Source organism: Ipomoea triloba, chromosome 7 (assembly GCF_003576645.1).
Source record: "Ipomoea triloba cultivar NCNSP0323 chromosome 7, ASM357664v1".
In the NCBI taxonomy this organism is placed as follows: domain Eukaryota; kingdom Viridiplantae; phylum Streptophyta; class Magnoliopsida; order Solanales; family Convolvulaceae; genus Ipomoea; species Ipomoea triloba.
Window position 1 is genome coordinate 15,699,297 of NC_044922.1, and position 15,795 is coordinate 15,715,091.

The 15,795-nt window shown below is 32.3% G+C and overlaps 1 protein-coding gene across 1 annotated transcript; it reads right to left on the reverse strand.

Annotated features, from left to right (window-relative positions):
• Nucleotides 1-5,971: 5,971 nt before the first annotated feature.
• LOC116025973 (high-affinity nitrate transporter 2.1-like) lies at nucleotides 5,972-8,131 on the reverse strand. The gene is made up of 2 exons (XM_031267411.1): nucleotides 7,150-8,131; nucleotides 5,972-6,827 (listed from the first exon to the last, which is right to left on the reverse strand). Exons 1-2 carry the CDS (start codon nucleotides 8,073-8,075, stop codon nucleotides 6,161-6,163), a joined length of 1,593 nt encoding a protein of 530 aa, XP_031123271.1. The 5' UTR covers nucleotides 8,076-8,131; the 3' UTR covers nucleotides 5,972-6,160.
• Nucleotides 8,132-15,795: the final 7,664 nt, after the last annotated feature.

Here is a 15,795-nt window from a genome sequence, read left to right on the forward strand (position 1 = left end):
TATATATGAATCACAAAATATAAATACTGCAATTATAGAGTTTAGAAAGAGTTTTTTTTTTTTTTTTTTTTTTTTTTTTNTTTTTTTTTTTTTTTTTTTTTTTGTTTTGTTAGGGTACATGGTTCGATAAGTAGTGTAATGTCTCTGATCTAATTCACCATTCTCTTTAATGCCAACAAAGAGGGACTTCACAATGTATATATTTTAGTTAAAAAATACTAGTGATGAGAAGCTCTTTCACCAAGCTTGATCACCAAGTTACTTTGATACTTAATTAATTATATTTCTAACAGTTTTTGAGACGAAAAGTTTTTCACGTACCACCTTCTCCTTCGTTGCTTTGGCTATCTTCCTCAAAATCAATTTGATCGAGCTACTTGCCTCCAACACTTCAACTACTAAGTTGAGGTTTATTTTAATTTGTGTTTGAAAATAGACAACTTTGGACACTTAAAATAATCAAGAAAATTCTTGAAAGCTTAGAAAATTTCTGGGTTTTACTTAAAAAGCTTTGCTTATCTCTCTTGCTTGTAGTATTCTCAAAATTACTGAATGTTATCTCTCTCCTAAGTTTGAAGGAGTCTTCTATTTATACCTGAACTTGCATCTTTTACTATATTCAAACAAAACCAAAACTTTCCATTGACGCTGATCTTTAGTAAGTGAATAGGATTAGGTGTCTATTGTTTGAGTATAATTAATCTGCTATTAATCTTATTGCTTTTATAGTTTTATTAAATGCATGTCAGTTGTTATTCCTCATGTATACCCTAATCAATCAGCTACTAATTTTGGAACCTCAACTGATAAACTTTTCTTTATCGACTCTTTAATCCTAATTTTTACAAGATAATGTTTGTTGTGGCCTTTAATTTTACCATTTAAGAACCTCTTCTGGCTAAATTAGAGTCTGTCTTAGAATAGTCTTGAGCATATTTGGCATTTGACCGCTCTATTAGTTGTTGGGGCAGAGGTTTGGAAGGACGAGTCCTGCAATTAAGCTTAAAATTGACCCATCTAAAACTTTTGGCCCTTTTAATTAATATAATCTCATCCACCAATATCGCGGAATAATTACTTCTTATTTTTAAATTTTTATTTTAAACTAAATATATTTCCGTCCATTTTGAATATATAACAGTCAAAAATTTTCGTTTTTTAATAATATTTATTTGTAACGATAATTAAAAAGTGAAAAAAAAAATAGAGGATGAAAAATCGCAAACCCCCCATCACTTATACTCGTATTAAATTGCAGTCCAGAGTGGATTTCTAGAACATGTACCTCTTAAAAGGATATAATCGAATAGGGTGTAATCACTAATCAAACCCTAAAATAATATCAATCCTCCATAGACTTTGTGATAATTATATTATTAGAACTTACGTACACTTCATCCCCAAAGGGCTTTCAATGCTTTTGAAAGGTTAAGAAACACTTATCAAATGGTTTGTGTCTCTGTGTAGGTCGACAACTTGATGATGATGATGACAATGATATGTACAACAACATATAACTGCAAGACTACAACCGGGCGTACATCATAGGATACTTGCTTTAAAAAAATGGAAGTTTAGTATGAACATGAGAGTCTACATGCTTTTGTTGTATATTAAAATTTCCAATTTGGTATAGTTGTGGAATTGTAACATGGTTAGAATGATGGGCCAATTAATACGCATTATTTGGAAGTTTAAAAAATAGTTCTCTAATTGTGTATTATTTTCAATTTTTATAACAACCCACAAACCATACAAAAGATGTAAACTGCACTAGGAAGATTCAGTGTGACGGGCTCGACTGAGAGTGTGTCGACAAAAATAGCTAGAACTCGTGACTTTCTAGTTGATTTCTATTGTATTACGTGCTTATTTGGATTTTGGGTTATCTTTTCTTAAAGTTGTGTTTATCCTTTATTAGTTGTTTAGAATTTTAGATTATTGTTGAAATAAGTGGTGTAGCTACGGTGAGCTTGGGTGTTTTGTCGTTCTCTTGGGATTGAGAGTTATGACACGTAATATGCAATCACAAGCAAGCAACTAGGCACTAGCACTAGGAAATTAATAAGAAGCTAAGCAAACAACGAGTTTAAGGCAACCATAATTAAGCAAGGTAGCACAAACACATATTAACAAGATATAAACACGAAATAAAGAATATATAGGACTCAAGCGAGCTAGGGAGAATTATCTACTAGATGCTTCAACAACCTATGAGATTAGGGAAAACAAATAACCAAGAAATCAAGCAGGAATGCATGTAGGTATCCTAATCTAAAGCCACTTCTGTAGCAAATAAACAAGGATTAGAACAAGGAACTCCCCCACTCTCGTGACGTATCAATTCCAAGTCCATCAAACACACGAAGCATCTAAAGTCCCCAATTTCCCCTATATTTTCATAGGAAGAAATCAGGTTTATGCTAGTGGTGGCTCGGATTTCATCACCCAACTCTCGTTGAGGCAATGAATTTTCCAAAAACATATTACTGAATGTATACTTCAAACAATAACAAGATATAAGCACAACACCTTCATAAACACATGAACTCTAGGTTAGAGTCCTAGCCATTGTGCATTAATCACAAATAAATCATCAATATAGACAATACAAACCTAGCTCAAACATGTAAACTAACTACTCATGATTAAATAACATAAAGAACACAAAAGCACAAGTAATAAACATAAATCTTGCAAAAGAAAGAGATAACAAGAAGGAGAACTTATCTATTGAAAATGAGAGAACAATCTTGAAATCCAAGCTTCAAATTCAAGATTACAAGCTTCAAAAGTGTTAAGGAACCTAAATCTAAGCCTAATCTAACCTTGAAATATGAAAGGAATGAGTAGAAAATGGCTAGGGTTCAACCATGGCCGGAACCAAGTAAAAAGGGGTAAAATCGCGCTTAAATACTAACAGAGAAGAGTGGCATGGCCATAGGCATGACCGTGCCAAAATCAACGCAAAAACTTATGCTTACTGCTGCCTCGATAGATGGCACAGCCTCAGGCACGACCGTGCTATTTGACGTTCAAAACTTTGGATTTTAGATTTATGGCCTTTAGGAAAGTTGTAGCCCTTCGAGTTTTCTTTCCAATGGCGCAAGAATCACTTCATTTGGACAATGCTAGGTCGAGATATGATTGAAATACCGAACAGTGGCCGAGATGAGCGAAAATTCCAATGCCTTGATCTTTTGCTCCTCTTTTGCCTTGGTTTGCCCAAATGACCAAGGCCCTGTTTGGTAAATGGTTGTTAGCTGATTGGGTTGGCTGTTTGGGTTAGAAAGTATGATTTGTTGATAACATTAGCTGATTGTAGAAAGTTGTTTGATAGATTAGCTGTTAGCTGATAGCTGTTTGGTATAATTTCTTTTCTCAAAAAGCTAATTGAAAAGGCTGCTTTGAGTAGCCTTTTGAATTTTAGCATTTTGGAGTTACAAAAACCTTATTAACCAAACAACTAATAGTAGTCAAATAAGCCAAAATTGGCTGATAGGCTGATTATTTACCAAATGGGGCCCAAGACCATTGAAAACACCACTCTATGGTCTAAGAGGTGTTGCATCCATCTCCTTAGCTTCATATTTAGCTCTCATTAACTCCAAATACATCCAAATGATCCAAAATCTTTCATTTCTACTCAAAGATGATGCATTGTGCCTAATTGATCAAATGGATCATTTTGAACACCATTGTAACACTTCATAAGCAAAATAAGGCTAAATATAGAGTATATATAGGATATAAATATGAACAATTATGCACTTATCAATAAGGTTTGAAGGAAATTGAAGTCCAAAAAAAAACATGGTGCAATTTAAACCATAAAATCAAAATAGCACAAAATAGTCACAAGACTTGGTGTTGTGATCGAGATAACATTCAAAATGGTTCCTTAACTCTTTCAGAATTTTTAAATTGATCATCAACTGTCAATTCATCAAAAATAAATTCAGTCAATTTTTTCATAGTCGATGAACCATTTTGGGTGACTTGGTAGTTAGCTGATAATAACTAATTTTAAAATTATGACATAGACAAGATACTATTTTGGGTATTATTTCCGTTCATTCAACCATATTTGTTTAGAGGTAAATATATATGCAGATTGGATATGATGGTCGTCAATGAAAAAAAAATCAAACTTTTATATTGATAGATAATTAAATTTTAGTCTAAAATCAATTTTATGAACTGTAGTGAGGAGTACAGTATTTGTGTGCAGTCTATGTCTATTTGTGCCATAAACTATTGCATTGAAAACAATCAAATTAGCTTAACAAATGAATTATGATTATCCATATATATCCCTACTTTTGTTTTATTTCCAGAAATAGTGAATTATTATATTGATTGTGCAACTTATTTTCATACCCTCTAATATTTGTACTCCGATCCGTACTTATGATGAATAAATTAACATCAAAAGCCAAGAAAAATGCATATAAGTCGTACACATGTGATCTCATGCCCAACAACACTAATTGGTTTTCAAAAGAAAAAGAAAAAGTTGTACACTAATTCCAAACATAACTTTGGTACTAAATACATACATACAATAATTATTCTTGCTGACATAAGTATGACTGATTCATACTTATGCCTCTTGTGGGAGTTGTTGGCTTAACCTTTAACTTGTTTAATTAATTTTTCTTTCACCTTTTTGCACGGTCATCATTAATGAAATTGAAATTCAAAAATATTACAATATTGTAGGTAAAAATATTGTATTTTTAAGAATAAAAAGTAATAAATTAAAGATATATTTGTAAATTGTAATTTTCATAAGCACTGCAAGTGTCTAAACTCTAAACAAAATGTGCTATTATTACGGAAAGGGAAAAAGTTCAAATAGACTCATTAACTATATACAAAAAATCAATTAGACTTATGAGCTTTAAAATATTGCAATTAAACAAGTTAACTTGTCATTTTGGTGTATCTAGATCCAATAGCAAATTATCTCTAAGTCAAAACCAATAAATTTTTAACGTGTCAAGTGACATTTGCAAAATAAAAATAAAATACATGTATACTAATATTTTATTTATAAAATTATTACTCCATATATAAAATATTTTACATCATTCCCTTTTTAACAGCAACATGTTGGTTACAATAAAAAGGACTTGATTGCATATTTTCATTAAATTTAAGTGTTTAATATATTACAACTTTTAAAGTTAATGGGCATAATTTTTTTTATTTTTTATAAAGTTTAGAGGACTATTTAACCATTTTCCTTACTGGAATATAACATTTTCAAATGTGATGTTTAACTCTTTTAGAATATGTAAGTTTGCTTTAAATGCAATGTCACAAGTAATATATTTCCTTTCTCTCATTTTATTTATATTGTTTAGTATTTAATGGTCAAATCAATTTTTCTTCTTTACTTATTTTCTTTAATTTAGTATTTCAGATTATTTTAAATTTATTTTTTATGTTAATATATACTGAGTAGTCTTTAAATGTAATTTCAAAATATATAAATTGTATATATTAATACTAAATATAATGAGTCACACTTGTGTGAGACCGTCTCACGGATCCTTATTCGTGAGACGGGTCGGGTCGGGTTAAAGCACCATGCAAATACCATACTTATATGTGCAAATCTCATACTTATATGTTCAAATATAACACTAATCAAAAATACAATTTTTGTTACTTATAAGAGAAAAAGTAATACATTTTTCATAATAAGTAATGTTGACAAGTGCATTTCACTTATAAGGGCAAATATAATACTTTTGAAGAAAAATGTAATACTTTTAAATCGAAATGTAAAAGTATTGTATTTTCTCTTAAAAGTATTACATTTACCTAATAGTAACAAAAATTTTATTCCTGATTAGTATTGCATTTGAGCATATAAGTATGACATTTGTGCATATAAGCGTTACATTTGCATCGTGACCCGACCCGACCCGACCCGTCTCATGGTGAGACGGTCTCACACACGTTTTTGCCAAATATAATATTATAAAAATTGATTTGAAAACAACTCAAGTTGTCCATAAAATTAGAGGGATGGCGTATATTATTGCAATTACATTGAGAGGTAAAAAAAAAAAAAAAAAAAACATAAATAAGCAGCAAATCCAGTGTATTTGATTCAAGGAATATATAGTTTCAGTTCATCACCGAATCATCAGAAACGTTCCGGCGTGACGTTAGGCGGCGTCGCAGCCGAAGCGACGCGTTTGCCCCGCTCAGAGCGGCTGTTCTCGGCGAATTTAAGGCTATTTTGGTGCATACCTTTCTGCTTTTCCTCCTCGCTCCATTCCGAACAATAGTAATGCTCTTCTGTTCCTCTCACAGCATCCATCGACGCAGGTAAAAACATGCCTCCCCACTGCGGGAAGTGGACCAAAGTCACCGGAAGAGTGCAGGCCATGATCATTATCCCCATGTACGACAGCCCTGACGCGGTGGAGAACTTTGAGGTCGAGAAGAATATTAGTTGCGTTAATCCGGACCCGAAGTTGCCTCCGGCGCCGGTCAGCCCTGAGATGATGCCTAAAGAGCGCCGGGAAATGAAGGGTATGATGCCGAAAGTGGCCCCGCAGGCCGCCTGAGCTCCAATGGAGAAGATGATCATCCATGTCACGGCTAAGGGAAGCGTATTCGCCCGCCCCAGAAGGAAGCAGAAAAGTCCTCCCGTTGTTTGCAAGATCCATAAGGCCCATAGCCTCCCTCTCATTCCGAAGAACTTAGCGGCGTAATCCGACGCAAATCCTCCGAACGGCCTTGCCACTAGATTCGCCATTCCAAAGGTCGCCGCAATTATCCCAGCGGTGTGGAGCTTTAGATCGAACCTGAAAACACAAAATTTGAAATAACTATGGTCAGAGATACCCTAACTGACTAAAAATCATAAATAGATAAATTATTTAAGAAGGCTAATAGATTATTTTCACCTAAAATTGAATCTGAAACTTATAGTTACCTAGCTAAATTGTCTCCAAATTAAAAATAATTAACATAATTTTAATAGAATCAGAATTAGTCTTATCATGTCTTAAAGATATAGAATCCGAGTTAGTCTTATTATGAACATGTAGAATGTTATATACACTAAAAACATCTATACCTACGAAGAAATATATAAAGTAAATCAAAATAAAGAGAGCAACATACCTGTCATAGAAATACTCAGCAATGACATTATCAGTTGACAATTCAACACCCATAGAATATCCATAGAGGAGGGCAAAGATCCAGGTTCTGTAGTTGGTGACGGCGTACCAAAACACCTTTGAAAATTTATCTTTGTTAACGTTACCTTTCTTTTGTAACGATCCTAAGTTGCCATCCGGCAAGTCTTGGCCGAGGGTGAGGACAAGAATTCCCATCACCACATGAAGCCATCCCGGAATGAAGAAAGCGATCCTCCAGGCGCTGAACGGAGTAGCCCCGGCTCGCCGGATTATATCATAAAGAATCGGCATTAAAAGCTGGGTGGCCCCACCTCCCATATTCCCCCATCCCGCGGCGGTCCCGTTGGCAAGCCCTATGATTTTGCTGTTGAACATCGTACTCATCCAGTACTGGCAAGAAACGAAAGTGGCGAGAGAGAATCCGATCATGAACCGGACCGCCACGTAGCCGCCGGCGGAGGACACAAACGACATGCAAAACACGGTGGGGGCAGTTAACATGATGAGAAAAGCGCAGCCGTAACGCGGCCCCAAGAGATCACACACCGCCCCCATCACCAGCCTGGACAGAATACTCCCGGAGACGGAGGCCACTCCGGCGTTCCCAATGTCGGACTTAACAAGATTAAGATTGTCGCGGATGATGGGAACAAGCGGAGCGGCGGCAAACGTGGAGACGAAACAGGTGAAAAAAGAGATCCATGAGAGGTGGAAAGTTCTCATGTGGGGATTAGCCAATGAGAAGAGCTTGAACACTTTGGCTTTGTGCTCTGAATCCACCGGCAAAGCAAATTTGGCCGTCGTATCAGTGGGCACAATCGGGGAGGCGACGGCGAAAGCCAGAACCGGCTCTCTGCCGGTCACTCCATGCATGGAGCTTCCTGGAGACCCTTCTATATCCGCCATTAATGTCCTTGTCTGATCTCTTCGAACTGAAATCAGTGTTTAAGGATACTTAAAAGGGAGTATTAATGAGAGTACGTATAATCTGCTGAATCTTTGGAAGCAATGGTTTATATAGGGATTAAGCGTTGACATTGCGAACGTGTTTATACAGCCTATGGAGATTCCAGTGGCTAATTGACAACATTAAAAACATATATATTGATCCACTTGGATTCCATATTCGCCACATCTCATTACTCATTTCCAACTGGATTGGACTTATGTATATCCCAAGAACCAACTGCACTGTAATTGGTTCTTTACTTCCATCTTCTTTATATTAAATATTTGATATTTTTGCGCATTTGCAATGAATTAAAAGTTACCGGCACCATGGGCAATTGGTGTCATGTAAAAAAACTTTCGGCACGTATTTTTTCTTTGTGCAAGATTTAGATTTTTGATTTGTCTCATAGTTTCTGAAGAGTGCTATATGGGAAAAAAGAATAGAGTTGAGAAACACAAAAATGAATAAATAAATAAATAAAAAGAAGAGCGGGCCACAATTTGGGACGGATATCATTCAGTTTAGCCTAAAATCAATGAGTTGGGTAAAAAAAGACACAAAAAAAATTAGCAGGTTAAGGTTCCATATTACAATTCAAACAGCGAGGCGGTCCAATTTTTTGGTTGGGTTGTTCCAGGTTCGACAAAGAATTGAAAGACGAAAAGCTATTGAGTCGACAAAGTTAGTTGACTGCCCAATTTGATAAACCCAATAACTAGCAAAGGTTGAGCGCAAAATTGAATAAGTTAGCTCAATTCACATTTCAAGCTAAAATGGATGGTAAAGAAGTTCAGAGTTTTAGATTAAAAATTTAACAGGAAGAATATGTAATTATGTAACATTGCATGTTTAGATTCATGAATGATGATATTGAATGTTTAGATTCATGATACTCTGTCACTAAAATCGTTGAAATGTTGTTAAATATAAGAATATATCGATTTTTTTTTTATACAAAGTAGGTTGACTCAGCTTGCAATATTTTTATTTTTATTATTTTTATTTTTGAAAAAATTTATAATTCAAGACCTAAATGTCCTCATATGCTTGCTTTGAAGTATTTTATTCACCTCCTTAGCTTCACCTTAACTCTCATTGACTTGAGATTCATTCGAAATACCTCGAAGTACATACAATTGTCTTCAATCCAACTATTTATGCACTTAGAATATAAGTAAATGAATTAAGGCACATTATTTTGGATAACACTAAAGTATTTTTTAGTCAAAATAGGTCTATATATGGGGTCGCTAGAAACATGGACATGAATACAGTGATCATACGCTCTGTACTTCTCAATTGGTTATACATGTTGAAGATGTGCCAGTATGAGACGAAGAACTGACAAAACTGAGGTCAAGTGATAAAAGATTTACCGGAAGATATATACTACATGTACATTGGACCTACCGTTTTGACCTTACTAATACTATATATATGAGTTTTGCCGAAAGTAAATGCAGTAAACTTCCCTTATGTAACCTTTTACAACTCTCGAACCTCTAATACAATTTCTAAGGTCTATTGAAAGCAAAGCCCTTGCCGGAAGGCTCTTATGACGGATTACAAAAGAATAAGGAGTCTAATAAGTTTCTAATAGACATCTACAACATTATCAAAATCTATAGAACAATTATTTCTATATAAGTAAGCTAGCCCAAAACCAAGTAAGTTAGCTTGATGGACATCCTTAGTCATAGTACGTTATTATTCTTTTTTTTTTTTTCCTTCTAATAAACTCAATATATGTATAAGAGTTTTACTCTCTAAGCTAAGATTACACTTTTAACATTTTCTATATTAATATGGACCAGAGCAATGTAATACTATACATGTTCTTAATATTTTGTTTTATTTTTAATTCATACCTACAGAAAAGTGGGCTATCATTTTCTTCCTTTCAATTTCTTTCTCCCATAAAACTGAAATATGCCGTGATACTTTTTAAAAATACAATTATCATTTTCATTAATGTGTAAAGTAGCTAAAAAATCAAATTTGATTACCAATGATGAGATTGATTGAATTTATAGCAACCAATAAATATACGAAACATAAATAAGTAATGCTAGGTAGATACTCCATATTAATCACTCCTTGATATGTATACGTTTTATTGGATACCACACATAGATTCATTATTAACACAATATGAGGTCGAGTCAATTCACATGCGGTTCGTAAAAATAATTTTTTTTGATATCGATGAAAATCCCTAGCCACTACCAAAGAGCGTGCATTGAGAAAATCTTGCTCTTATGTAATAACACATAAATCACATAAGAGATGTGAACTTTACTAGAAAGACCCTGCACGACTAACTAAACAGGAGGATCTTCAAGTATAAGTATCATTTAACTTTTTAAATATACAATATGTTATAAAGTGAATAATAAAAAATAGTAATTGCAGGTGTGAATCATGAAAAACATTATGTGAATTGCACTAGAAAGACCCTGTACAGGCATGAATCATGAAAGAATCAATGCCCCCACTGAGGTTTAAATCTGTGACCTCTCATTTAGAAACTAGAGTCACAGTTATATTGCTTGACCACAAAGTCTTTGGACATGAAGAACATTTTAATATATAATGCGTTTAGCTTTTGGTTTACTTCAGTATTTTACTTTTAGTTTTTACACATTATTGATCATATTGCATTAAATATTTATTCTTGTATTGTGTTTGCTGATCAAATTTTGGAGGTTAGACAAAATGGTAAAAATGAAATGAACTATTTTGTTCTCTTCAGATCAGAGTTAAATTTAAACTGCAAAGCACCTTGTGCTCGATAGTCCAGTATTGACTCTTTGGACTACAATTAATAGAGAAAGTATTTTGAACATATACTACATTGTTAATATAGTCAAAAAAAATAATATAATGTGTTAATTACAATGTAGCTACATTTAGAGTCCCATCTAGAGGAATGTCAAAACTTGCAAGTCAAGCGTGGGAGCCACAAGATTCAAAGACGGGAAGATAAATGTTTTTATTGAATTAGCTCATATGTTATTTTTGTCAAAAACTTCAAAGGGGGATTGTTAATACAACATTTATATTGGCGTATTTTTAGTCAAAACTAACTTATATTAGGAAAAGTTGGTGTTGTGTTTTGTTAGTTTACTACTTTTGGAAGGCATTGAAGATTGTCCAATCCTAAAAATTGAAGAAGTATGAATAACAAAGAAGATTGGAGATTTAAGAATTATAGAAAGCAAAGAACACATTGAGGTTTCTTATTGAATCATGGAAAGCATAGGAGATAATAGAGATTCAAGAATTATAAAAATCCAACAAGGTTTCCTATTCACTCTTGAAGAAAAATATCTTGAAGAATTCTCTTATTATTATCTTCATTTAAAAGGAAAGAAAACTTAGCAAGTTTTTCTTTCCTGTAGGTTTGATCATTGTATGGTATTTTAGGCATAACTCTTTCTAAATAGATCCGATTGATTTGATTAACATCATATGTCATTGGAAATGTAACTTACTCGGCTGCATCTTTTTAGAAGAAACCACTCTTAGATTCGAATGGTATGGTGCTCGAAAATTCTATTGAAGTCAGATTAGAGAATATGAGAATCTATCAAGTTTTTTTTTTGTTTCCTTTTACACTTGTGAAGTTTTAATATTCAATTATACAATGAAAAAGTCAATTGTGGTTCATATGATTACTATATATTCCTAGAGGTGCTTTGAGAATTGTGGGGATGAAATTCTATCATTTTGACAAGGGATTAAATAGTAAGTCACTCAAGGTATTTTCTAGGTACTGCATTGGAGACTATAGTCTAACCTTGAGAAAATTGGTTACCACTCTTTGTGAATGGAAGTTCACTTGTGCAATGGGAGTTGCATAAGAAGGCAAGAGAGATATTGTAGCATGAGAGAGTTATGTTCTCAATTCTCAAGGCTTTACTAAAGAGCAACGACAAGTGTTCAACTTTCATACTTCTATAAATTTATGTGTCATATGTGATTACAAATATAATGTATATATAGTAATAAATTGAACTTCTTTCTGGACTAGGGCCTCATAGATTGAACCGCGTTAAAACCTTGATATCTCAATTTTATTTATGCACTTTTATATATGTTTGATTGCACTCTTCATTATTAATTATAACTCATAAACAAGTGTTTGGTACGTATCGCTTATTTTTTTTTTTGAGTACTATATGATTCCGAGATATATCACCTCCTCTAATTACTTGATCATCAGCCTCGAATCGCCCTCCCTTTAGCTCTAATCAAAGATTATACAAGCTTAACCAATAGGGTGGCTAGGTATCCTTTGGGATATATGATAAGACTATACTATTCACACTCATATGCAGCGATGTGGATTCCCTGTTTAAACTAATAACATTACGTAATCATATTCATCATTATTTATTTTTAATTAATTAATTAATCAAATTCTTGCCGTAATTAATAATTAATTAATTAAAGTATAGTATAACCATTCGATGTCACCAGCAGGCCACTTAACCTAACCAGGTTGATTGTCAACTCAACGCCGTATGAATCCCAATTTGAACCCAACATGTCTACAACAACCTCAGACGAGGAAAACCGTACTACTACATCTTCCAATTTTAACAATATTTTTTTTGCATATAATTAAAGTAGGATTAGGTATCTAAGGTATCACATTAATCACATCAATATTTTATTCTTGCTACATTTAATGAAGGAAAAAATATGAAAATTTATTTAAAGATTTAATAATTTACAACGAGATTTATTACGGATGCAGTGTAAGATTAAAGATTAAATATTAAATATTTTTTTTCAAAAAAAAATATATTAAATATTTAATTTTTTTTTGAAAAATTAAATTTTAAATATTTAATTTGTTTTCATACATCTATAGGAATTAGGAAATGTAAGTAAGATTATTCAAATCCAAATCTATTATATATTATTTGGTCTGTTTGGTAATTAACATAGTTAACTTATCAGTCAATTTTGATTTATTTGACCACTATTAGTTGTTTAACTTGGTTAAATCACATAAACATTCAATATAAGTGTTTGGTTAATTAGCTTTTTGTAACAACTTATTGTTCCAAAATGTTAAAATTCAAAAAGTTGTTTAAAGCAATTCTTTCGATCAGCTTTTTTGACTTGCTCAAGTCCGTTGCACATGGCCTTACTAATTTGGTTTATCTTTCATATGTAATTTGTGAATTATTATACAAAAGCGTGATTTACTTATTATACAACCTCAAATAATAGTTGTTGATTTCCCTCGACACCAAAAAAATAAGAAGATGACAAGTTGGTTGGGGAAGCAATCATGCACTACAATAGCGGGCAGAGATGGTTGGATGATCTCTCAGCTCGGAATTGATCTTGAGAATCCATAGAGGAAAATAATTGATTGATTTCTAAAACTGGATAATATGAAGTTAATCCTTCTTTTTTTCCTAAAATAAAGAAAACAGGTGTAACTTATCATCAAATTACGTCTTTAACCATTCAAATTTAATTAACAAGTATTTACAAATTTTATGATTTTATCATAATTCTTGGTTATGTAATAGTGTAATACTGTATTCCATTTTTGCTAATTAGCCCTTGTACTTCTACTAATTAACATAGTAAACTGTTTGATTGTTTTATCATGATTAATAGTGTCTGCCACATCAATCATCCCAAGTTATTCATAGTTGACTAATTCAAACTGAAAAGATAATTGTTTGATTGTTTTATCATAATTAATAATGTCTGCCACATCAATCATCCCAAGTTATTTATAGTTGACTAAATCAAATTGAAAAAACTAGTAGACAATTCTTACAGAGAGTCAAATGTGATATCTTATGTTTACTAAACCAATTAGCTAGACAACTAATTCGATTCAGTTGCCCTTATGTGCTAAAATATTGATCCCATATATGTCGTTTTTGCAAATTCAAACACGCAATAAGGTATATATAACTAATTGCTGACTTCAACAAATATTTTAAATTTGTACAAATTGGTAATGCAATCAAGTCAAATTTACTAACTGCTACTAGCTAATCTCCAAACAGGGAGAAAGATGTTTCACCTATTATATTGAATTAATTTTATTTTGAGTTAATTTCATTTTTGGCCGTCCTATATATATTTATAAGTGTCAGTTCACTTTTAGTCTCTTTTTTTTTTCATAATATTCTTGTAAGTTCTACTATTATTGTGGCATGATTATTTTCTGTCCTCCATCAGCACACATGTTTAAATGACGTTTAATAGAAGAATATTTTGGTCTTTTTTTTTTATATTCAAAATGGATTAACCCACTATATTTATATGTGAGGGCATTTCATTAGCTTGGATTTCTTTAGGTTGTGTTCTATCATCTACCATTGTTTTGCGGAGGCATGAACTATACTTGAAGAAGACAAATGACTTTGACCTGTGAACTGTAACGGGTCAACTCACTTTGTATTAAAAAAAAAAAAAAAGATCAAAATGCAATTGTATTTATCGTCATTTAAACAAGTTTGTTGGCGGAGGATAAAAAATATCATTTCACAATAATATTAAGACAAATAGGAAACGTTCTAGAAAAAAAAGACTAAAAGTGGAATGACACATATAAGTTTATGGCAAAAATGAAATTAACTCTTTTATTTTTTTTTACCATGTAGTGCTATCTTCACTTTTAGTTTACAATTACCAATTTTTATAAATTTTGATCCATCTATTTTCTTAAATTGATTAAATTTAGTTCAAAGTATTAGAAATATTCTTACTTTGATCAAAATTCACTCACTGAGAGTATTTAAAATATTTTGAACTAAATTTGGTGGATTTAAAAAAAAAAAAGTCAAGAAATCAAAAGTAATTGAATTAATAGTTGATTGTCTAAGTGAAGACACCAATAGTTGGGGAGCCAATTTTGATATTAATTCTATTATATTTTATAGTTTTAACTATATATCACAAACTAGGTAAAATGATGGTGAAAGTAAGAATGTAAATGAAATGACTTAGGCGATTTTTACATGAAAACATAATCAATGTAAATCACAAACTTTGTTGTCTAAGTTAAGCCAAACTCCAAACTCCAAACTGTTATATATATGCGTTTGTACGTAAACAACGTGATAAGATTTGAGTATAACATGAACTCAAAATTTAGTATGTGATTTTGTGATAGGTTATTCTTAGGAAGAGCTATATCCATCTTTCACCACTTAACTGATAATCTGATATGATTCATTTTATTTGTGTTCAGTTATATTTCTTGATCGATTATAGTGTACTCCCATTCAATCAAACCATTCCGACTAATAGAATACATTGAGCAATATTATCCAATCATTATTCATTGAAAATCATTAATGCAAAATATGTTGGAAGATACTATGCATTATCCTTATTAAAATTTCAACATAATGGATACTTATTCAATGCAAAGAAGTAATTAAAATATTACTTAAATGCAGTTGGTAGAACAGGGAACGCAATAATATAATGAAAGAGATTTGGGCTACAAACAAAGCCTTAACGACTCCAATGCTTTTGGGCCTTCTCTGTACAAAACTTATCTTGTACTATATATGTACAGTTGTATATAGTAATAGTACAACTTTGGATACTAAAAAGACAAACAACCCCAAATGTTAACTTCACCTAAGAGCATCTTTATCAGTTGGAGTTTTTTCTCCAGTTTTT

Bases quoted from the DNA above. Each gene is read 5' to 3' on its own strand.
- LOC116025973 (XM_031267411.1), bottom strand. From the start codon at position 8,075: ATGGCGGATATAGAAGGGTCTCCAGGAAGCTCCATGCATGGAGTGACC. The intron at 6,828-7,149 runs GTATGTTGCTCT...TTGTGTTTTCAG, and splicing joins GCTGAGTATTTCTATGACAG to GTTCGATCTAAAGCTCCACA.